Genomic DNA, 23,672 nt, shown 5'->3' with positions numbered 1-23,672 from the left:
GAGTCCTAGATCGAGCCGTTGGCTTCATCGCCATGGTTAGATGATTTGTTTATCATCACGTTTCCCTTTGAAAGTTCGGCGCATTCACTTGGCGCTAGGGTTTGTATGAGAGAAATCTGCTTGCAACAAGGCATTCCTTATCGGGAGACTTGTAAATCTCAAATACAAGGAGGAGTTTGGCGGACACTTAATGGGTCAAAGTATTGTTAACCAACTCGGTTCTATGAAAATGACACTTGATGATGAGTTGGGGCTTTGTTATTGTTAAGTTCGTTGCGGTGGGAAACCTTAGTTGTCTCCTCGGTCTCGGCTCTGAAGGGCTCACAATGGATATAGTAGGGGGCCTCTTGAATGGAGACGGAGAATCCTCAATCTCATCTCACGGTGGCCCTTGTCGGGCGGGGAGAGTAAACTAGACGCCTCATTTTCGTGAGAATCACATGGAAGATCAAGTCAGGCGGGATCATGCTACTCTGTGGTAGGGCATATGGTTGCGGAAGCTTAAGGCACGAATGGAGAACCAAAGTGAGGACAAAGAGCAAAGAAACCACTGCCATCAGCTCGGATGGAGTTTATCATCGTCTCAACTAGTGATGAGTTTTGCCTCACTTCTACATGCCATGACTCGTTGGGTCATTGATTCAGTGCATCCTTCCATGTTACCCCTTACAAAGAATTCTTTCTTGCTTTTGAATCGGTGATTTTGGTCGGTGATGGGTACAATGGCATTTCAAAAATCATGGGTAAGGTAATGTGTGCATCAAGACAAATGTCGGATGCCAAATGGTTCTCAGGAGTAGGTATGTGCGGACCTCGTTTAAATCTAATCTCTGGGAGCTAGATGAAGGGATACCATAACCATTTTGGTAATGGTCAATGGAAACTTACAAAGGATCTCTAGTGATGGCAAGGGTAGCAAATGTTGCACTTTGTACAAAACACAAGTGCAAATATGCAAGGGGTAATTGCGGCGGAGAGGTCCTTTGATTTGTGGCATCAGACTTGGCCCTGGTGAAAGGTTGCAAATTCTCACAAAGGGAATCTTCTGCAAACATTAAAGGTGCATCTAAAACAATGTGTTCATTGTTTAAAGGGAAACAACATCGTGTTACCTTTAATAGAACTTCTTCCCATAGAAAAGAAAATTTTTGGAATTAGTGCATTCGGATGTATGTGGTCCTTGAGTAAAAACTCTTGGGGGAGCTTTGTATTTTGTAACTTTCATAGATGATGCATCTAGAAAAGTGTGGGCATATGCATTAAGCTAGGATCAAGTTTTTGATGTATTTAAAACTTTTCATGCCTCTGTTGAAGCGGTACTCTTAAATGTGTCCGTCTGACAATGGAGGTGGTCGGTGGGCATTTGAAGATCTTTGTGGAGCATGGAATCCGTCATGAGCGCTGTTCCAAAGACCCCACAACATAATGGTGTAGCTGAAAGGATGAACGCACCATTATTGAAAGAATAAGATGCATGCTTTCACATGCAAAGTTGGCAAGGTGCTATTGGGGAGAAGCAATGCACAGCCGTTCATTAATCAACTTATCTCCATCAGCCCCCTTGAATGGTGTTCCTCAGCGATCGGGTGGAAAGGGGTATCCTATAACTCTTGAAGGTGTTCGGTTGGGGCGTTCGTGCACGTCCCAAAAGACGAACGAACCAAACTTGATGAGAAAGCAAAACAATGTATTTTCTTGGGTTATGCTCGACAAGTTTGGTTACGGTTATGGGATCCAATTGATAAGAAGGTGATCGAGTAGAGATGTGTCTTTCTAGAAGACCAAACGATCCAAGACTTTGATAAGATCGAAAGCCTCAACCAGATAATGACGATCTTATTGACCTTAGTCCAAACACTTCACCGTCGGTGCAAGGTGAAGGGGAGATGTTCAAGAAGGTGATGGTCCCACCAATGGTGAACAAAGTGAGCAACCAGCTCACGAACCACCAGTTGAGCCGAGTTAAGAAGATCCACCAGGCCACGACGTCAATCTACCGGTATTCACCTAATCGGTTTGTTATGCTAACAAATGCGGGTGAACCAGAATGCTTTGAAGAAGCAAATGAAAGCAAGCATAAAGATGAGTGGTTGAAAGCTATGCAAGAAGAGATGGATTCTCTGCATAAGAACCACACATATGACCTGGTGAAGTTACCGAAGGTAAAAGCACTCGAGAACAAATGGGTGTTTAAGCTAAAGCCCAAGAGAAAAGCTCACAACCAAGGTACAAGGCAGGTTGGTGTGAAGGGATTTAGGCAAAAGAAAGGTATTGACTTCGTGAAATTTTTCACCTGTAGTAAAAATGTCTTCTATCGGGTGGTGTTAAGTTTGCTGCTAGTATGGTTTGGAAATCCATCAACTAGATGTAAAGACGGCCTTTCTCCATGGAGATTTGGAGGAAGAAATTTACATGGAGCAGCCGAGAGGTTTTGAAGTCAAGGTAAAGAACACATGTCGCGGGTTAGAAAGAGCTTGTATGGCTTGAAACAAGCACCAAGGCAATGGTACAAGAGTTTGATTCATTCATGATGGATCATGGGTATATCGACGCATCGACCATTGTGTGTTTGTTGAAATTTTCAGAAGATTTCATTATTCTTTTGCTCTATGTTGATGACATGTTGATTATTGGTCGGATGTCAATAAAATTGACAGTTGAAGACACAATTAGTAAGTCCTTTGCCATGAAGGATTTGGGGCTCACAACAAATCTTAGGCGTAAGATTTATCGTGATCGAGCAACTAGAAAGTTGTGGCTATCACAAGAAAGGTATGTCGAAGGTACTGAAAGATTTAATATGAGCAAAGCTAAATCGTAAGTACCCCCTTGGTAGTCATTTCAAGTTGGTAGTGAACAAGTCCCTCAACCGAAGAAGAAAGGGATGAAATGAAATGCATTCCCTACTCTTCGCGTGGAAGTCGATGTATGCCATGGTCCTCTGACCCGATATTGCACATGCGTGGAGTTGTTAGTAGATTTCTATCCAATCCTGGAAAGGAACACGGAAGCGATGAAGTGGATAATGAGATATCTTAAAGGTACTACTAACATTTCTCGTGTTTTGGAGCCCCACCTATGTTACAAGCATATCGGATCTGATTTGGTGGAGACATTGACTCTAGGAAATCCACATCGGGATACCTAGTTACCTTTGCGGCGTGTCTGGCAATCTAAGTTGCAAAATGTGTGCTTTGTCATCACCGACGAGTACATCGCTGTTGTTGAAGCATGTAGGAGTGCTATGGATGAAGCAATTCACTCAAGAACTCGGTGCGAACAAGAAAGTATGTCATTCACTGCGGCGCCAGTGCAATTCACATAAGTAAGAATCCAAGTTTGCATTATAAATCCAAACACATCCATGTGGTATCATTGATACGAGATGTCTTGCAGCGTTCTTGAAAAAATCCATCGACAAAATGGCGGATATGATGACAAAGGCACTACCAAAGGGCAAACATAACTCTGCGGCAACACGGCGGCATGTCTGTCCCTCCATTGGTCGAGGGGAGTTTGTAGTCCTCCTCATTAATGGAGGGCTCACAGTTTGACAAACACAGTTGTAGAAAGTTTTCTTCTCTCTCCCACTTATGTTGACTTTGAAGAGAAAGCTCTCCTTCTCTTCTCTTATCTCCACCGAATTCACCTATTTATGACAAAGGAGACAACCATTAATATCGGTGTCCTTTGACATTGTCAGGGAGATAAGGCACGTTCATCCTTTCTCCTCCTCTCCGCTATAAATAGGGGTGGGGTTTGCTTCGGAGTGTGAAAGCAAGAGTGAAGCCAAGTAGAGCTAGCCGTGAGCAGCCGTGTGGAACACTCCTCTAGAGTTGAGGTGTGAGTTGAGGGGGTGTCGGTATCCGGTTTTGGATCGGGTTGGGTTGGTTGTAAATCCAAGCCGCTTGTTTTCAACTTTCTCATGTGGTCCATTCGCCCGTGGTGTGCCCGAACCCGTTATTGTTGTGTTTCTTCCTTGTGTTATTTCCTTCGTTTATTTCCTGGGTCCCATCAGTACTATTCCGTGGGCCCCACACCGCCTTTCCACACTTTCCCGGCACTATTCCGATCTTTTGTTTGTTTTCTCGTCGATCTTTTCCGGGGGTGTGACCGTCTCCCCCCCCCCCCCCCCCCCCCCCCCCCCCCCCCCCCCCCCCCCGGCCCCCCCCCCCCCCCCCAAAAGAAAAAGATCCCTCTTCCCCGCGGGGGGGTCCCCCCCCGGGGGCCCCCCCGCCCCGGGGGGGGGGGGGTGGCGTCCTTCCAAGCTGTGCTGCTTCATCAACAACCAATAGCTCCAATGGCATCATTCCCTCTCTGTCCAACTTAGTTGAACTTGAAGCAGTTGAGAAAATCAGGTAGGCATGTTGCAAACAGAAATCGCTGAGCAATGACGAATCCTCAAAATTAGGAGCTGAAAATGATTCATTTAGGGTTTTGAGAATCTGAAGGCACTCAATTCTGGTCGTCTTCACTAAAAGTGTATTTGAACCACCAACTGGGGTCTGTAAATCTTCAGAATCCAAAAAGACACATTTTAGGTCTTCACTGGTAACACACTCATGTAACAGAGTTTTAAGAGAATCAAGAGAATGGAGAGCTTTATTCATGTCTTCTACTACTCTAACTGAAATGAAGGATGTAGGTAGGTGTTTAAGCAGAGTAGTAATGAAGAATTTAAGGTCCATCCAAATATGAGTGAACCTTTCCTTAATAAATTCATCAATTGTCAAAACATCTTCCTGTTTATTCTCCTGCAATTCAGTTTTACTGACTCCAATGGATCTCCTGCTTTCATCTTCTTTCTCTTTCCTTTTCTGTTCCAAATACCTAAGGTACTGATAACCACCTCTTTCAACCAACGCTATCAAGGAATTTAGTTGTTGATTCCATCCTGAGAAGCACTTGTGAAGCTCAGCGGTACGATAATCCAAAAAAACATCATGGAGATCTGGATAATCATTTATCTGCAATCGTGTCTCGTTGCCATATAACACTATATCTCCCAAACCATAATCAAGATGCTGAGGTGAGTCCTTAACCAAATTCAGAAGGCGTGATGTGACTTCTATTAAGGCAATATTAGTTGGTGTACATATGAGGGTTCTGCATTTCATTCTTTTAAGTACCCAGAGCAAAGCACTTACTGTCTTTGTCTTCCCAGTACCAGGAGGGCCCCAAATAAGCTTTACTGAACTCTTATGGTTGCAACCCTTCGTAGCAATGGCTGTTACCACTGCATCAGTCTGTGACTCATTGAGGTTGAAGGTTTGAAGATCTGAGAGAAGCGAATTTCCACGGATACTGTTATCTTGTGACAATAAGCAGCAATGACAATCAACCCCGACCTATCATTAAAAAGGACATAAAAAGAATTAGCATCAATGGATAATAGCTTCTTATTCCAGGTTTAAGAGTAAGACCCCCATATTAGCTCATATTACACCATAATGCAGAACATTGAATATGGTCTAAACTATCTCCTGTCTCAAGGAAGCATTTCTCAGATTCCTTTTTACATGAACTTCTTCTTTTATTGATGCCTCTACTACAAAGGTGTTCACTCTGGATTTGATCAAGTTAGTGTTTTCATTTCATCCTGCTCCAGGAGTTCTTTAGCAAAGGTCAAGTAAAGCAATAGGAACAAGTTTCCCTAATAACAGTGGACAGCTAGTCTGAAGTTGTAGTTGTCTTCCTTCAGCAACAAAGAGTTCTTTGGTCAGCAAGAGGCAGTGAGGCAAGGTATTAGAAATTTGACACGGTCTTCCTTTCAGGTTACTCGTGTTTATCATTAAGCTAATGTAGTAGCTGAAGCATTGGTGAATTTACTGAACCTTCTCCTCCTCTAGCAGCTTTTCTAGACCTTCCTTGTGTACATTTGTATGCGGTTCCATCCTGCCTACAGATGAGTGGGAGTGCAGAGACTAAGCCCATATCAGTTTCCACTGAGACCTTCTGGTCCCTCGTATACTTGTGAATCCACCATCTAAAAGTCTGTGCTTTTGGGGTCAAACATTACAATCCCCATTGACCCGGCCTTGTCTTGTTTCAGCTCCCACTTAATGAATTAGACACATCTATCCAGTATCACAACATACTCTTTTCATTCCATTCAATCTTCTTCCCCACAAGATACCATGCATTTTTGTCTATAGAAGACAAGTACTAGACTAGCAGGGTCGATAAGCAAAAGATGAGAACAGCATATTATAATCTCTCTGCTTAGGGTTCTGATGAATGAACCTAATAAATTGCGGGTATTATGGAAAAAATAGAGCTTAAGAGCATGGAACAATGTATCAATTCTAGTGTAAATACAGTTTCCAAGTGGAAATTGCATATCTTTTGGTACAAGAAAGAGAAGTTTCCTTATACATGTAGAAAATTATCAGGGTTGTCACAGCATTGCAAGGAATTTCATTATAGAAGTATAAAATGAGACACACAGTGAATTAGACACATTTACCCAGGGTCACAACATACTCTTTTCAGTACCATCAATCTCCCCCCCCCCCCCCCAATTGAGGTTAAAAGCATTGAACAAGTGTCACCTCTTGCGTAAATAAAATTTTCAAGTGGAAATTGCATATATATTTTGGTACAAGAAGAGATGTTTCCTTGGACATGTAGAAAACTATAAGGTTGGAAAATCAGGATTTCCACACCATTGCAAGGAATTTCACTAAAGAAGTATAAAATGAAGCACAACAATGCACTAGCAGCACTAGAAACCATAGTAATAGAGTTAAAGAGACTTCTTACATTGGAATTGGTGCACAAGACCTCATTGATGACATTCATGTTAGCCACTTTCATCTCCGGGTGCAGAGCTTTCCATATACGGAGACTGGGTGTCAAGTTAATAAGAAAAACAGCAAAAAGGGGTTCCCTCTTCCTCAGAAAAAATCCAGGTTCAAGCTGAATAGGTTTTGGTGAACGGATTGTGATGGAAGAGCTGTCACCTGAGGAGTCATCACCTGTGACTAATGCAAGAAGAAGAGATATTCTACCACTCTTTAATTCAGCAATGGAAAAACATTTAACATTTGAGAGTAACATGAGATCTCCAACTTGAGGATCGTAGGTTTTACTGTCACCATCTTTAGAAACTTGAATTTTATAAGAAAAATCTCTCTCTTGTGGTTTAATCACTTCCTCAACATGAACTATTCGACATTTAGGTGCTTTGGGAGTCAGGTTCTTCATGCTTGAACTGAGGGCAGCATGTGTTTCCTCAATAAGAGGGTCAGTGAATGAAGCCAAGTAAGCTTCTGCTGATCTGAACGTCTTTGGTATCTTCTTCACCTGTAAATTTGTATAAGAAAGAAAATCACTGAGAAGACAAGCATGGTAACATGGAGCATATACATAGCCTAGTAGGATTGGAAAAATAAAAAATAAAAGCTATGCTTAGTGAAAGCTCTATTTGGTATTATTTTTCATTTTCATTTTTTTGATCATTTTTGTTTTAAGCGTATTTGGTATATATTTTAAAAGTTTTATCTAATATAATAGAAAAACTCCAAAAATTATAGTAGAGTTTTAGTCTATTATAAATCATGGAAAAAACAGTTTGAACATGCTGATGGTTAAGCAGTTCTCTTGATCAAGGTCAATCAGGGTCTGCCCTGTGGGAAGAAACTAAAATGGATCAGGATCTCTCTTGTTGGTTTGAGAGAAAAAACTTGAATATTCAATTGCAGAAAGAATTCACATGAAAAATGGGCAATACTCACAGAAAATTTTGTTTTATATATTATCACTCAAATATATTTTCCATAAGTCAATTCTATCAATGGCTATCAAATAAGTTTTCATTTTTCAATCATATATAATATAATTTTTACTAGTGGTTTTCAAACAAACCCCCCCCCCCCCAAAAAAAAAAAAAAAAAAAAAAAAAAAAGAAAAAAAAAGCCAAAATGAGAATGATAAATCAAGCCAGTGTTTCACTGCTTGGCATATAATGGTTCATAAATAGTTCATGTGATGAAGGACTTGAAGGATCCATGAGAGATGAAATCAACGACATCAAAGATATACACCTATGATCTTATGCTTCTTTCACCCCCTAATATAAAAGCTACCAATACCAAAAAAATGACAGTTAATGCCTGAACATGAAAAACAGTAAGTTCATTAAAAATCTCTCTATTTCTCTCGACAGTACCTTATCTTTGTAGAGTTGGTAGTTAAGTATATCTCTAAGAGACCATTTGAAGACACAACCCATAAGACTCAGAGCCATTTCAGCAACAAGAAGAAGCAGCAGCAGCAGAAGAAGAGTTTTAGTAGACAATGCAGTAAAAACAGAACAGCTCTGTTTCTCTATTTCAAGTAGTCCTGCACAACATACTAGAGAAAGAGAGAATTAATTTCAGTACTGGGATCCGGATTCAGTGAGAGTGACAAGTGATTTTTGGAGAAGTTTGATCGACGCAAGTGGGTTTAATCTTGCTGTTCAGACTTTAGAGACAAATGTAGAAAATGGTGTGGTCCGTGTGGATGTATTAAATCATGAGATTTTGACAGGCTATTTTGTTTTAATTGTGGAAAAAAAATGGAAAGAGATTGTCAGATACTTTTGTCAAATCGTGAAAAAAGAAGGAAGAACATGAATTTTGCTTGGAAGATGCCTTGACAAGGAAGAAACAACATGGATTTTGCTTGGCTAGATTAAAACAATCTTTTGAATATCTTGACCGTTAAGTAACCAACTTGCAAAATTTATCCGGTCGTTTGATTTCTTCGTCGTACGTTGTGCAAGACTTTGACTCTTTGGGTGGACTAAAGAAATTACACAGCACTGTGTTGAGATTCGACCTCGACTGTTTGTTGTAGGTGTTGCACATTAATTACACAACACCCAAGCAATTTTTGCAAGACTTCTAGTCACATTCCAGAGCTTGACTTTAGTATTGTGCGCACTGTTCTGCGTGGTCAAGCGAGATTTTGATCTTAACCATCCATTTCTAAAAGTGATTTTTCCCACTTTCTGAAAAAACTGATGGTCGAGATCGTTGACTGTTCACAGCACTGTGCATTAATTGCGCAGCACTAAAGTCGAGCTAAATGATCCATTTTTCCCTGTTACAGCATCAGTTGCTTCAGGGCAGAAGTTTCGTGTTGGTGTAATATCTCCATACAAAGCTCAAGTTTTTGCAATAAAAGAGAAACTTGGTGGCACATATGATACAGTAAAGGATTTCTCTGTCAGTATTCGGACTGTTGATGGGTTTCAAGGTGGCGAAGAGGATGTAATAATAGTTTCTACTGTCAGATCCAATAGCAAAGGATCGGTCGGTTTCCTTGTAAAACATCAACGTACAAATGTAGCTTTGACGAGGGCAAGGTACAACAACATATGATAAATCTTGGTTAATAATGTTTGACTCTTTCAATCTTCTGAGGAATCTTGGTGACTATCATTGCAGGCACTGCCTTTGGGTATTGGGAAATGGTCCAACTCTAATTGACAGTGGTTCCATTTGGGGGAAACTAGTCATTGATGCAAAGGACCGGGGATGTTTCTTTGATGTTGATAAGGACAAGAATATGAGGGAAGCAATAATTGAGGGTCTGGTTGAACTAGGAGAATTTGACAAGTTATTTAGAACAGATGCTTTGCTGTTTGATGGAACAAGGTGGAAGGTATGTTTCTTGAAGAAGCCTTTTAATGGTAAACATGCAGTCTTGTTTAAGTTGTGTGTCGGTTCCAAACCTTAATAAATATCCTCTACCATTGTTAATTTCTTTTGATCAATTTGTTAACTTTTCCAAACTCAGATACCTGTTTTTACAATACAAAATGAACATCCTGTGGCTAAGAAAAATATTTTCACAACCTGAGTTTCAAGAGATTTTAACATTATGTAGTTGAATTTTTTTTTGTGCTATTAAGTTAAATTTCTCTCGTGATACATTAAAAGTGGTATTCTGTTTCTTTAGTAATAACTTCTCTCCCTAGTTTCTCCAGTTAGGTAACAAGTTGCATCCAATTTATTGTTCACCAGGTTCTCTTTGTCAATGATTTCTCTACTAAAATAAGAAGAGCTGATACTCAGAAAAAAGTGATTGCTCTACTAATGAAGCTTGCAAATGGATAGCGTCATCCCAAGAAGCAGGAAGTTCTATACTTGATGAACAATAGTATTTCATCTGAGCTGCTACAAGTATACAATGTTGATGGGTCATCATTCAAACTTGTGTGGACTGTTGATATTCTCACTGAAAATCACAAGCACACCCAAGTCATTAAAGTTTGGGATATTTTACCATTGGAAGAGATACCAGAACTGGCAAAGCGACTGGATATTATCTTTGAGAAGTACAAAGCAGATGATATTAACCGTCACAAGTTCAAATGTTCTGAAGGGTAAATACATCATCAAAATGTTGTTCACAACCTTTGAATGTTATATGGTTCAACAATCTCATGTCTTTTACTTTGGATCACTAGGGATATAGAAGTTCCAATGAGTTGGGAAATCTCAAGTGCTACGACTTCGGAGGAAGAGTGTTTATCAAGTATTTTCACTTCGCTTCAACTTGGAAGGAATCAAATGCGTCCAGGAAATGGGTGAGTCATTTTACTTCGATGATTACTAATTTAGAAGTAGTCCCTATGATTTTTTTTTGGTCAAGAACTAAAAGCATGTCATTAAGTAAAAGAGTGTAAGCCAGGAGACCTGGACAATAAAGTCATAAAGAGACATCAACCATAAATAAAGGTGGGACATTCCACCATGAACGAGAAAGGGAAAGACGACAAGCTCCCTTAGCAAGAAAATCTGCAAAACCATTACTAGACCTAAGAACAAAGTCCCTATGATTTTATGTGAATTGAAATATGCCCTCGAGTACTAGTTCTTCAATAGACAACTGTTGTTGTAAGATTACTGCAATGATCCACTACAACTAACTAACTGTTCTTGGGCAATGGAATTCAGTGTTGCTGATAAACACTATTACAACGAATGAAGCAAAGGACCCGTGCAGGGACCACCGTCAATGATCTATTTTGGCATATGGTGAACTCCATTTGTGCTGAAATGTGATATGTTAACAGGGAAGCTTGGGGTGTCAACTGTGGTGCAGCTAGCAGATTTTCTTGGGCTGTCAAATTCACATTAATATTTTCTAAAATATTTTTTTCTCTGCAACTTTATTAGATTAGAATCAGCCAAAATGCTAGAAATTTGATATTTGTGGATAAAATGAAAAAAATTTGAAATGTCACTCAAGCTGCACCCAACCCACTTCTAACTTGTTATGAATTTTTGATGATTGAGTTCCATTTAAAGTGACTTCAAAAGCATTTCCTAAATAATATTTGTTGTATCACAATTCATTGTATTAAATAACTTGAGTGATATTTTAGTCCATTTAAGTCTGAAATTTAAATTAACTTAACAAACAGAAGTAACTGTCTATTATGGAAAACTATTTTACTAGAAAATAGAAAATCATTTGGTGATTATAAATTTAATTCATCATGAAATGGAAAAATAGGTTTGGTAATTTAGTTTGTATAAACAGTTTCATAACATTCTTGATAAAAAGACTCAAAACCATTATGTGGTTTAAGCTGTGGGCGAAGAGATTCCTCTTCAACCATCGTCCACCAAAACTCCTTCATAAAACAATATCAAATTTTTATTTAGTTGCAGATCTTTCAGAGTGTGGATCCTTACTCTCCTTGCGTTGGGATCATCTCCTTTGGACAATCAACCAAAAGGGTTGTTTTCTTTGACCATTTCTCCTTCATTCGATGAATCATTCTTCTATTGCGAGATTAAACTATAATTACTGGATGAGAAACTCCCTGAAACTACATCGCCCGAACCAATAAGAAAAAGAATAGAGTAAAACCTCTTCCTTATCTACAAAATGAAACACTGAATTTGCTGAACCGAATCAAAAGCCGTCTAAATGAGTTTTATGAAATTTTAGGTGTAACAGATGACAGAAGATTGACTAGTCCTTATATGTAATAAGGTGGGATACAACAAAGAAAAGTATTTTGTAGAAATATTTCAAAAATGAGTTTTACTTTTTTATTTTTTATATTTTTTCATAAAATTTCACTTATTTTGTGGAATTAAAAAAGAAGATAGAGTAGGAAACTTAGCATACTCCCTTAACAGATAAACTTCCTTTAATTAAATAAACTTGCATGCCAAATTTTCCATCTGAGTAAACTTAACAAGCCACACTCTGAGTTTTTATAAAAAAAATTATTTTTTAAATATTTTCTCCCTCATTTTTTTTTCACCCCACTTTAGATCCAATAAATAAACGGTGTGTTAGTGTTCGACCATTCTTTTTTCTATTGAAAAAAAAAAAGTAGGCATTTGATTGGATTCTCATGAAGTTAAATGAGAGGATGAATATTGACAACAAAGGAAGATGCGCGATCTGATGAGTTCGGAATTTCGGATCATCACCCCCAACGGCCGTTTACCACGAATTACGGGGGACCCACAGATTTAGGTGAAGGGCGTTTATTTTTTAAAATGTTTTATTATTTTCACTTATAGTCCCTACATAATTTGTGATTCTAATGTCGCCGCCCAGGGGAGATGTTATGGTCTTGGCATATGGGTAGGTCATGGCATGTGGGTATGACCATTAAGATGGTGAATTATAAAGGAATATCAGGATAATTGGGGGTATATTGCTATTGGTCTTACAAATAGGAAAGAGTTTAGCCCATGTAAGTGTGAGTGGGTGTAGCAGTGGAAAAAGAATGAAGAATATTAGGGCACGTTTGATAACGTTCTTACAAAACTTTTCTGGCGTTCTTTTGTTCTTTGGGAATGGAAGAATGGGTTAGAGGCGTTTGATAAAACGGTTCGTTCTTTTGTTCTTTAAGAACGGACCAGTCAGAAAAGTGTTCTAAAGAACGCTTTTTACAGAACATAAAAAAGATATTTTTACCAAAGAACAGAAACGGAAGTGATAAAATTTGTTCAAATTGAAGCCTTAAAACAAGTTTATCAAACACTAACTTATTTTTCAACCCAAAAAAAAAAAAAAAAAAAAACTAACATATTCTATTTAGTGTTTAAAAAATAATTTCAGAACAGATTTATCAAACGCCCATTTTCAAGTAAAAAAATGGTCTTTTAGCACAGAAACATTAAAAAACGGTTTTGCATAGGAAATGGTTTCTCAGAACGGAAACGTTACCATCGCATACTTATTTTCCATACTCATCTCTCTACTCTGCGTTTCTTCTTCTTCCCCAATCCCCAATCTTTTGATTTCTACTCCCAACTTTCTCCGAAATTCTTCTAGTCTAGGCCCTAAAAAATGGGTTCACAACAACGGTCCTACCTGCAATGGACGGCGACATGCAAGCATGGAGAGCAGAACAAGAAGCAAGGAGACAGGAATTTCGTGAGATCACGAAAACTATGCTTAGTCTCATATCTTCGATGAACATGAATCTTGATCGACTTCTTGCAAAAAGGGGTATCGCTCCATTGCCAGAACGATACCCGTTTGGTCATTGAACCTGGAAGCCTTCTCATAATTTACCCCTTTGGTGAAGATGGGTTGGTCTAGCACTTCGATCTACGACCTAGAATTGCTACGAAACCATTTGCATGCAAAATTTTCCATGATAAATCAGGGTTTCATGACATGGCAAAACAAGTGGAACAGGTCCACTGCCCTTGGTGAACCCGACATGAGCGATGAGAGAATTTTGGAATCATGCACCAAGGTAGGAAGACAAAGTGATACCGGTATGAGAAATTCTCTAAAGCCGAGTCCAATCCAAGGTGCCTTGGTCTCTTATGTGCTCAAATTTCTACTTCATCCACTCCAGTGGATTGCCTTCTTGCCTTACCTCTTCATCTGATAACAGAGATATTTAAGTTTGGTGGAAATTGCTGGCCACGTAAAACACATCGACAATCACTGAGATTACAATCAATCCACCCAATATGCCTTGGAGCTACAAAGATTTCTTCCATACTTATCAATGGTGGCCTTAAATTGCACAAAGGGGATAAAGCTAGAATGGCATAAAACCTGTGTGCCGACCATTCATAGAGTACTAAGGATTGGGGTTTTGGCTTAGCAAATTCTTAATGAAGAGATAATGGGTGGGTCATACTGGACTTTAGATAAATTTATTGAAATCTTTGTGACAACGTTGAAGTCTCTTGTTGATAAAGTTATTGCTTTCAAGAACATAGTTGCATACAGGAGTGCCCTTGACGTTCATCCAAATGTTGACAAAAGGGATGCTGGAATTGGTGTTGTTGTTGCAAGATGGATGGGTCACATTAGAGGGTTCATTGCAATATATACAGAGTCCGGATCTACGACCCCGTTGGAGAGCACACCGATGGCTTACCACCACAAAAAACAGGGGGGCCCAAGGTGGTGATGGAAGGGTTTTTTTTTTTTAATTTATTTTATTTTATTTTCAGTGGTGGGGCCCACCATTTTTTGTGGTGGAAAAACCATGGGGAGGACAGACGCGGGGGAGATGATCCGGATTCATATATACCCCTCTTACCATTAGAACCACATTCTCCAAAAGTGCTCACCTCAAACTGGGCCTTTCACACCCACCTCGCAGAAGTTTTGGTTTATATGTGCCAGTGCCACCAAGGTGTTGAGCAGGTAGTTGATCTGGCAACCTTGATTGGAGCTTGTGTAGTTGCAATTGGGCCGCTTGTTGCAGGAGTCTTCACACCAAATGTTGATTTAACAAAAAAAAAAAAAAGAGAGTGGTTCTTGCTGCCTCAAAGGTCTCGGGTGAGCACTTTTGAAGAATCTGGTTCGAGGCTAGCTATTGCACGTCCGTGAAATCAGGGGTTGTTGCAATGGAGAATACAAGGGATTGTCATGGTGGTGCCGTCACCGCAACTATCTTCCTGAAACGGGAGGTGGACGAGAAAGAAACAGGAGGTGGACGAGAAAGACCAGTGGATTCATCATATAGATAGTGTTGACCCCGTTTCAAGGCTGGGTGTCTCAACTCTACTATGGGAGACACTAGTTAGAATTGTGGTTTGCATGCTTGAAGCCTTGGGGGAGTTGTTTAGGTTGGAGGTATTGCTTCTCAACTTTGTGGACAAGGTTCTCATAAGGGAATGGCATTATTATGGTCATGGCATGGAGTCCAGATCATCTCCCCATCAGTCCGGACAGCTTTGCAACCACAAAATACGGGGGGCTGCCAATGATGGGTTAGTCAAAAGACCCGCCTTCCCACGGGAAGGTCCTAGGTTCGCACCCACTCGGCTGCGTATATTAGTAATTTAATTCCCATCTCATAATAACAAGCTATCTTTCCCAAAAAAAAAAAAATACAGTGGGGCCCACAAGTAGAAGTGATGTGTTTTTTTTTAAAATATTTTATTATTTTTTACCTATGGGTCCACTGTATTTTGTTGTTGCCAAGGTTCGAAATATCGTTTAAAAAGGGGGTGTCGGTGGCTGGCGAAACCATCGACACCCCGAGATGTCGACGATATTTCGCCGACATCTCCACTGAGATATCGAGGTTTCAACGTTTAAACTGTAAAGTGTTGTAAAGTGTTTTATACTTTATAATTTATTACTCAAATAATATATAATATATTAATATAAAAACATTTGTATGTTGTAAATTGTAACCTGCCAGCGCACATGTGAAGCAGCGGGACCCGTGCAATTGATTTTCAAGCTTTTAACTTTTAGTGGTAAACGGTGGAGACCTTACCTGTCCTTTCATTTTCACCGCCCAGAGAGCAGAGAGAAAAACGGTGACGGTGGTGATTGAGGGAGACAGAGAGTAGAGAGATGAGAAATGAGAAGACGAAGAGAGCGAGAGTGAGAAATGAGCAATCGGTGAGCGACTGGGAGAGCCGGAGAAAGTCGGTGAGCGACCGGGAGAGCCGGAGAGATTTGAGAAGTTGGAGGCTATGCTGGAATCTGCTGACCTGCATCCTGCGAGAGAGCCGGAGAGATCTGAGAAGTTGGAGGCTATGCTGGAGCCTGCATCTTGCGAGAGAGAAAGAAGACGGAGAAAGCGAGAGAGAGAGAGAGGGGATCAAACTCATCAGAGAAGGCTGCATCCTGTGAGCTGTTCGGAGTTCTCTTCTCTTCTTCCGGCATCCAACAGCGGTAGCAGTTGCCACCGGCGGAGAAATGATCGATTTTTTCCCGATATTTCGTCGGTTTGGCGAAAAAGATCGATTTTTCGACGAATTTTCGTCGACTTTTAGTTGCTGTCGTTTCGACGGTCAGTTTCGTATCGCCTGTGAGCGACATAGCGATTTGTCGCCGAAACATAATGTACATTGGTTGTTGCAAAGCTATCGAGGAGCACGGGGAGATGGCAGGTGGGTATGGCGGTATGGCCATTAAGATGGTAAATTGTAAGGGTAATTGAGGGTAGAATGGTCTTACGAATTGGAAAAGTATAAGTTGGTGGAACAGTGGAAAAGGAATTTAGAATATTATATCTCATACTCCTAAGAGTAAGTTGGTGTAACAGTGGAAAATGAATTTAAAATATTATTTCTCATACGTACTCTAAGTCTCTATGTAGTCTGTTCTGTGTTTCTTCTTCTTCTCTAATTCCCAATCTTCTCAATTTTACTCCCAACCTTGTCTGAAATTCTTCTGGTCTAGGCCTTGAAAAATGGGTTCACACGACAGGAGATGATTCACACTCCGATCTGACGGCCTGAATTTAATTCTCTCTCTTTCTCCTGTGTCGTGCAGGACTACTTGAAATTTAGAAAAAGAGGTCGTCAAGCTAGTCAACTCGAGTCAACCTTTGGCCTTTACTCGTTGATCTTGGGTGTCTCCAGTGTTTTCTGTGATAAACGAGGAAGAAGAAGGATTTTAATTACCTCCAGCTCTGTTTCCACTGCTTTATCTTCTAAAACTCTCCCTTCCGCTGCTTCCTGTTGCTGAAATGGCTCTGGATCTGGTGGATTATGTCTTCTCATGGTCTCTTAAAGATGTCTTCAATCACCAATTCTACAAAGATAAGGTACTGTATGCAAACATGCATGTCTCACACTCACGACACAGAGAGAGAGAAAAGGAGAGATTTTTTTTTTAAATTTTTTATCTACTACTAGTATTAAAGTTCACCCATGTATCTGATGCTGGTGTATGCTACGCAGCCTGATAAGGCAAATTACGTATGCTCCATGAATCCATGTTACTGTTATTGTCAGTGATTTTTTTTTTTTTTTTTCCTTTCTTCTACACATTTGCAGGTGAAGGAGATCCCAAAGACGTTCACATCAGTAGAGGAATACTTGGCTTCATACACTTTCCCTCTTATTGAGGAAACACATGCTGCTGTCTGTTCAAGCATGGAGAACTTGTCTCCCGGAGCACCTAATTGTCGAATAGTTCATGTTCAAAGACTGAAAAGAAAAACAAAAAACCGATATTTGTTTTATAAAATTGTAGTTTCTAAGGATGGTGACACTGAGAATGGTAAAGAAATCTATGAGCCTCAAGTTGGAGATCTCATGCTACTCTCAAATGTGAAATGTTTCTCCATTGCTGATTTAAAGAGGAGTAGAACATCTCTTCCTCTTGCATTGGTCACAGGTAACATGTTTTCCATCGATATCCGTTCATCAAATCCTATTGAATTTGAAAATGGATCTTCGCTAGAGAAGAGGGGACAGCTTTATGCTGTTTTTCTCACTAACATGACTCCCAGTATCCGTATATGGAAAGCTCTGCACCCGGAGATGAAGCTAGCTAACATGAAGGTTATCAATAGGGTCTTGTGCACCAATTCCACTGTAAGAAGTCTCTTTTAACTCTATTACTATAGTTCCTATTGCATTTCCATCTTGCCTCATTTTATACTTTTCTTTTCTTTTTTGGAGTGGATGTATGAATAATATATTAAAACAGCAAGAAACTAAACAAAGAAGAGAGAAAGGAGGAAGAGAGGAGGGGAGGAGGGGAACCCATAACTCAAGTGGCTGTGGGAGCAAACACAAATAGACTAGTGAAAACCCTAATGAAAGGGGGCAAGAGAGAAAGAGGTGCTGGGTGTCTTCCTAGGAAGAGTTGCAAACAGTACAAAGGGAATCAATAGTGATATCACTGCTATGATGGAAGGAGGGCAGGGAGGCTATGGGAGAGGGTTCTCCAAACAGTTTGAGAGTTTCTAGGAATACTACCTTTGAACTAACCGAGCTTATACCAAGGGACCGTAGGGGAAGGGGATCTAATGGAGTGCCAAGTACAGGAAGGGGAAAATAATTACTAAGGAAAGCCAAATGAATCTTTTTCTTTCTTTTTTTGGGGGGGGGGGGGGGGGGGGAGAGAGAGAGAGAGAGAGAGAGAGAAGAGAGAGAGAGAGAGAAGAATGGGAGGGAGAGAGGAGGGGCTAACCCAACAACCATTAGAGATGAACTGAGATGGCAATGTGTTCTTCTGGATGCTTGAGGACCAGAAGAAGGGAGAGATGAGGTCAAGGAGTCCAATTTAAGGAGATAAGAGCAAACCCAAAAATCAGCCCTATTGGAATTATGTTTGGTGGCAATCTTCCAAATGAGTCTAACGAGGCCATAGTATTGTAGTCCTTAATGTGGCGAAGCCCTAAGCCACCTTCCTTTTGGGTTTGTAGACACTATCTTGAGGAAGAGGGTGGAGGTATCAAGTGGTCTGAGATCCTTTCCCAAGGAAGCTATAGAATAGGGATTCCGTAACCTGAGTGATGGCCTTGGGGAGGACAAAGATGCCACATCAGAAGATATAGGAGGCTTGGAGGACATATTTGTACCAGGGTGAGTCTCCCAACAAAGGAAGCCTTATTTTATACTTCTTTGATGAAATTCCTTGCAATGCTGTAGTAACACTGATTTTCCAACCTGGCAATTTTCTAAATGTATAAGGAAACATCTCTTGTACCAAATATATGCAATTTCTGCTTGGAAACTTTATTTACACTAGTGTTAATACTTAGTTAAATGCTCGTAAGCTCTATATTTTCCCTAATATATACCAGCAATTTAATAAGTTCATGCATCATACCCTTGGGCAAAGAGATTATAATAGGCTGTGTTTCATGTTTCATCTTTTGCCTATCGACCCTACTACATTAACTTTGTGATAAACCCAGGCAACCTGAAAGGAATCTCGAGTCAAATTTCTAATGCATTGCCTCACTGCCTCTTTTGGACCAAGGGACTCTTTGCTGAGACAATGACAACAACTTTAAGAATCAGGCTAGCTGTCCAGTATAATTAGGGAAACATGTTCCTATTCCTGTGCATTGACCTTAGCTTAAGGGCTCCTAGTGCAGGCAACAAACAAACTTGATCAAATCCAAAGTGAATACATTTGTGGTAGATGCATCAATGAAACAAGAGGTTCGTGTAAGAGGCATCTGAGAACTGCTTCCTTGAGACAGGGGATAGTTTAGACCATATTTAATTTTTTGCTCTTATGGTCTAATATAAGCTAATATGTGGGTCTGGAAAAAAAAGCTATGATTCATTGATGCTAATTCTTTTAATGTCCTCTTTAATGATAGGTCGGGGTTGATTGTCATTGCTGCTTATTGTCACAAGGTAACAGTATCTGTGGAAATTCTCTTCTCTCAAATCTTCAAACCTTCAATCTCAATGAGTCACAGACTGATGCTGTGGTAACAGCCATTTCTACAAAAGGTTGCAAGCATCAGAGTTCAGTAAAGCTTATTTGGGGCCCTCCTGGTACTGGGAAGACAAAGACAGTAAGTGTTTTGCTCTGGGTACTTAAAAGAATGAAATGCAGAACCCTCATATGTACACCAACTAATATTGCCTTAATAGAAGTCACATCACGCCTTCTGAATTTGGTTAAGGACTCACCTCAGCATCTTGATTATGGTTTGGGAGATATAGTGTTATATGGCAATGAGGCACGATTGCAGATTAATGATTATCCAGATCTCCATGATGTTTTTTTGGATTATCGTACCGCTAAGCTTAAAGAGTGCTTCTTAGGGTGGAATCATCAACTGAAATCCTTGATAGCATTGCTTAAAGAAAGTGGTTGTCAGTACCTTAGGTATTTGGAACAGAAAAAGAAGGAGAAAGAAGATGAAAGCAGGAGATCCACTGGAGTCAGTAAAACTGAATTGCAGAAGAATAAACAGGAAGGTGTTTTGACAATTGATGAATTTATTAAGGAAAGCTTCACTCGTATTTGGATGGACCTTAAGTTCTTCATTACTTCTCTGCTTAAACACCTACCTACATCCTTCATTTCAGTTAGAGTAGTAGAAGACATGAATAAAGCTCTCCATTCTCTCGATTCTCTTAAAACTCTGTTACATGGATCTGTTACCAGTGAAGACCTAAAATGTGCCTTTTTGGATTCTGAAGATTTACAGACTGCAGTTGGTGGTTCAAATACACTCTTGCTAAAGACGACCAGAAATCGGTGCCTTCATATTCTCAAAACCCTTAATGAATCATTTTCAGCTCCTGATATTAAGGATTCATGTTCAATCAGCGACTTCTGTTTGCAACATGCCTACCTGATTTTCTCAACTGCTTCAGGCTCAGCTAAGTTGCACAAAGCAACCTCTGCTAAGTTGCCATTGGAGCTATTGGTTATTGATGAAGCAGCACAGCTTAAAGAATGTGAATCAGCCATTCCACTCCAACTCCCTGGTGTCCGACACGCCATTCTCATTGGAGACGAACAGCAACTGCCAGCAATGGTTCAAAGCGAGGTCAGAGTTCATTCGTTCTTTTTATTACATTACATATTTTCTTCTATGTGTAGTTCTTTCTGACTGGGGACCTTTCCATTCGTTAGATTTCAGAAAAGGCTGAATTTGGAAGAAGTCTATTTGCAAGGTTGGTATCATTGGGACACAAGAAGCACCTTCTCAATATCCAATATAGAATGCACCCATCAATAAGCTTATTCCCCAATACAGAATTCTATGACAAGCAGATTTTGGATGCTCCAAAGGTCAAAGAAAGTAACCATGAAAGGCACTTTCTTCAAGGCAATATGTATGGGGCTTATTCATTTATTAATGTTGCTCATGGAACTGAGGCACCTGGGCATGGCAAGAGAAACATGGTGGAGGTAGCAGTGGTTTCTGAGATTGTGAAAAGCCTCTTCAAAGGTACACTTCATGTTTGATTCATTCCTCTGAACCAATTTTGTCACCCAAACCCCCCCCCCCCCCCCCAACCCAAAAAAAAAAGGGTCCCCTTTTTCCCACTGATGATAAGAAAAGATCATTTTCATAACTCATTATTTTATATGGGCATGCTATGTGGAACACCCATGTACATGATCCATTTTTCCCTGTTACAGCATCAGTTGCTTCAGGGCAGAAGTTTCGTGTTGGTGTAATATCTCCATACAAAGCTCAAGTTTTTGCAATAAAAGAGAAATTTGGTGGCACATATGATACTGTAAAGGATTTCTCTGTCAGTGTTCGGACTGTTGATGGGTTTCAAGGTGGCGAGGAGGATGTAATAATAGTTTCTACTGTCAGGTCCAATGGCAAAGGATCGGTTGGTTTCCTTGTAAAACATCAACGAACAAATGTAGCTTTGACGAGGGCAAGGTACAACAGCATATGATAAATCTTGGTTAAAAATGTTTTACTCTTTCAATCTTCTAAAGAATCTTGGTGACTATCATTGCAGGCACTGCCTTTGGGTATTGGGAAATGGTCCAACTCTAATTGACAGTGGTTCCATTTGGGGGAAACTAGTCCTTGATGCCAAGGACCGGGGATGCTTCTTTGATGCTGATAAGGACAAGGGTTTGAGGGAAGCAATAATTGATAGTCTGGTTGAACTAGGAGAATTTGACAAGTTATATAGAACAGATACTTTGCTGTTTGATGGAACAAGGTGGAAGGTATGTTTCTTGAAGAAGCGTTTTAATGGTAAACATGCAGTCTTGTTTAAGTTGTGTGTCAGTTCCAAACCTTAATAAATTTCTTCTACCATTATTAGTTTCTTTTGATCAATTTGTTAACTTTTCCAAACTCTGATGACCTGTTATTACAATACAAATTGAACATATGTGGCTAAGAAAAATAGTATCACAACCTGAGTTTCAAGATATTTTAATTAATATTATGTAGATGAATAATTTGGTTGCTATTAAGTTAAATTTCTCTTGTTATACATTAAAAGTGGCCTTCTGTTTCTTTAGTAATAACTTCTCTCCCTAGTTTCTCCAGTTAGGTAACAAGTTGCATCCAAATTTAATGTTCACCAGGTTCTCTTTGTCAATGATTTCTCTACTAAAATAAGAAGAGCTGATACTCAGAAAAAAGTGATTGCTCTACTAATGAAGCTTGCAAATGGATGGCGTCATCCCAAGAAGCAGGAAGTTCTATACTTAATGAACAATAGTATTTCATCTGAGCTTCTACAAGTATACAATGTTGATGGGTCATCATTCAAACTTGTGTGGACTGTTGATATTCTCACTGAAAATCACAAGCACACCCAAGTCATTAAAGTTTGGGATATTTTACCATTGGAAGAGATACCAGAACTGGCAAAGCGACTGGGTATTATCTTTGGGAAGTACAAAGCAGATGATATTAACCGTCGCAAGTTCAAATGTTCTGAAGGGTAATTACATGATGATCAAAATGTTGTTCACAACCTTTGAATGTTATATGGTTCAACAATCTCATGTCTTTTACTTTGGATCACTAGGGATATAGAAGTTCCAATGAGTTGGGAAATCTCAATTGCTACGACTTCGGAGGAAGAGCGTTTATCAAGTATTTTCACTTCGCTTCAACTTGGAAGGAATCAAATATTGCGTCCAGAAAATGGGTGAGTCATTTTACTTCGATGATTACTTAGTTTAGAAGTAGACTAAGGTCTCTATGATTTTATGTGAATTGAAATATGCCCCCTCGAGTTCTAGTTCTTCAATAGACAACTGTTGTTGTAAGATTACTGCAATGATCCACTACAACTAACTAACTGATCATTCTTGGGCAATGGAATTCAGTGATGCAGATAAACCAACTATTACAATGATGAAGCAAAGGAGCCGTGCAGGGACCACCTTCAAAGATCTATTTTGGCATATGGTGAACTCCATTTGTGCTGAAATGTGATATGTTAGCAGGGAAGCTTGGGGTGTCAACTATGGTGCAGCTAGCAGATTTTCTTGGGCTGTCAATTTCACATTAATATTTTCTAAAATATTTTTATTGCATTTTGTTTTTTAAGCTAAATTTCTATGAAGCATGACTGAAATTATTATGCTGGTTTTCTCTGCAACTTGATTAGATTATAATCAGCCAAAATGTTAGAAATTTGATATTTGGAGATAAAATGAAAATTTTTTGAAATTTCACTCAAGCTGCACCCTACCCACTTCTAACTTGTTATGAATTTTTGATGATTGAGTTTCATTTTGCAAAGCAACATCAAAAGCATTTCCTTCCTTAAGTTCTTTCCCATACTGTTTTGCTTCGTCTCCCTTGTAACCAATCCAGAAATAAGGTGAGATGGAGAATATGATGAAGCTGAAGATGGAAATCTGTTCTCTCTTTGATTTTTCATGATGAGTTAAATCTGAAATTCAATCAAATGGGTTTACATGAAATCACTAATTTCTAAATACTAAATTTTTTTTTAATAAAAAGTAAGAAATTGTATGGTAATTTTAAATATAATAAATAATATTTA

General features: G+C 39.5%; 3 protein-coding genes across 3 annotated transcripts; 2 read left to right on the top strand and 1 right to left on the bottom strand.

The window, feature by feature from the left end:
* Nucleotides 1–2,982: 2,982 nt before the first annotated feature.
* Nucleotides 2,983–8,428, bottom strand: LOC149000893 (uncharacterized). The gene is made up of 5 exons (XM_089139231.1): nucleotides 8,171–8,428; nucleotides 6,763–7,305; nucleotides 4,270–5,348; nucleotides 3,153–3,218; nucleotides 2,983–2,992 (listed from the first exon to the last, which is right to left on the bottom strand). Exons 1-5 carry the CDS (start codon nucleotides 8,246–8,248, stop codon nucleotides 2,983–2,985), a joined length of 1,776 nt encoding a protein of 591 aa, XP_088995357.1. The 5' UTR covers nucleotides 8,249–8,428.
* A 1,164-nt stretch (nucleotides 8,429–9,592) lies between these two features.
* Nucleotides 9,593–10,980, top strand: LOC149000892 (uncharacterized). The gene is made up of 4 exons (XM_089139230.1): nucleotides 9,593–9,651; nucleotides 10,014–10,375; nucleotides 10,460–10,579; nucleotides 10,950–10,980. The coding sequence occupies exons 2-4, from the start codon at nucleotides 10,140–10,142 to the stop codon at nucleotides 10,978–10,980; spliced, it is 387 nt and encodes a 128-aa protein (XP_088995356.1). The 5' UTR covers nucleotides 9,593–9,651; nucleotides 10,014–10,139.
* Nucleotides 10,981–15,888: 4,908 nt separating this feature from the next.
* Nucleotides 15,889–23,341, top strand: LOC149000891 (uncharacterized). Its single transcript, XM_089140617.1, has 9 exons — nucleotides 15,889–17,005; nucleotides 17,238–17,780; nucleotides 19,526–20,713; nucleotides 20,800–21,118; nucleotides 21,313–21,568; nucleotides 21,651–21,867; nucleotides 22,234–22,595; nucleotides 22,683–22,805; nucleotides 22,987–23,341. Exons 1-9 carry the CDS (start codon nucleotides 16,928–16,930, stop codon nucleotides 23,093–23,095), a joined length of 3,195 nt encoding a protein of 1,064 aa, XP_088996743.1. The 5' UTR covers nucleotides 15,889–16,927; the 3' UTR covers nucleotides 23,096–23,341.
* The last annotated feature ends 331 nt before the right edge of the window (nucleotides 23,342–23,672 follow it).

Source organism: Hakea prostrata, chromosome 11 (genome assembly GCF_041222555.1).
Source record: "Hakea prostrata isolate BN-2017 chromosome 11, UWA_Hpros_2, whole genome shotgun sequence".
In the NCBI taxonomy this organism is placed as follows: domain Eukaryota; kingdom Viridiplantae; phylum Streptophyta; class Magnoliopsida; order Proteales; family Proteaceae; genus Hakea; species Hakea prostrata.
The sequence above is the reverse complement of the archived record's forward strand: the minus strand, read 5'-3'. Positions and strand labels throughout refer to the sequence as shown.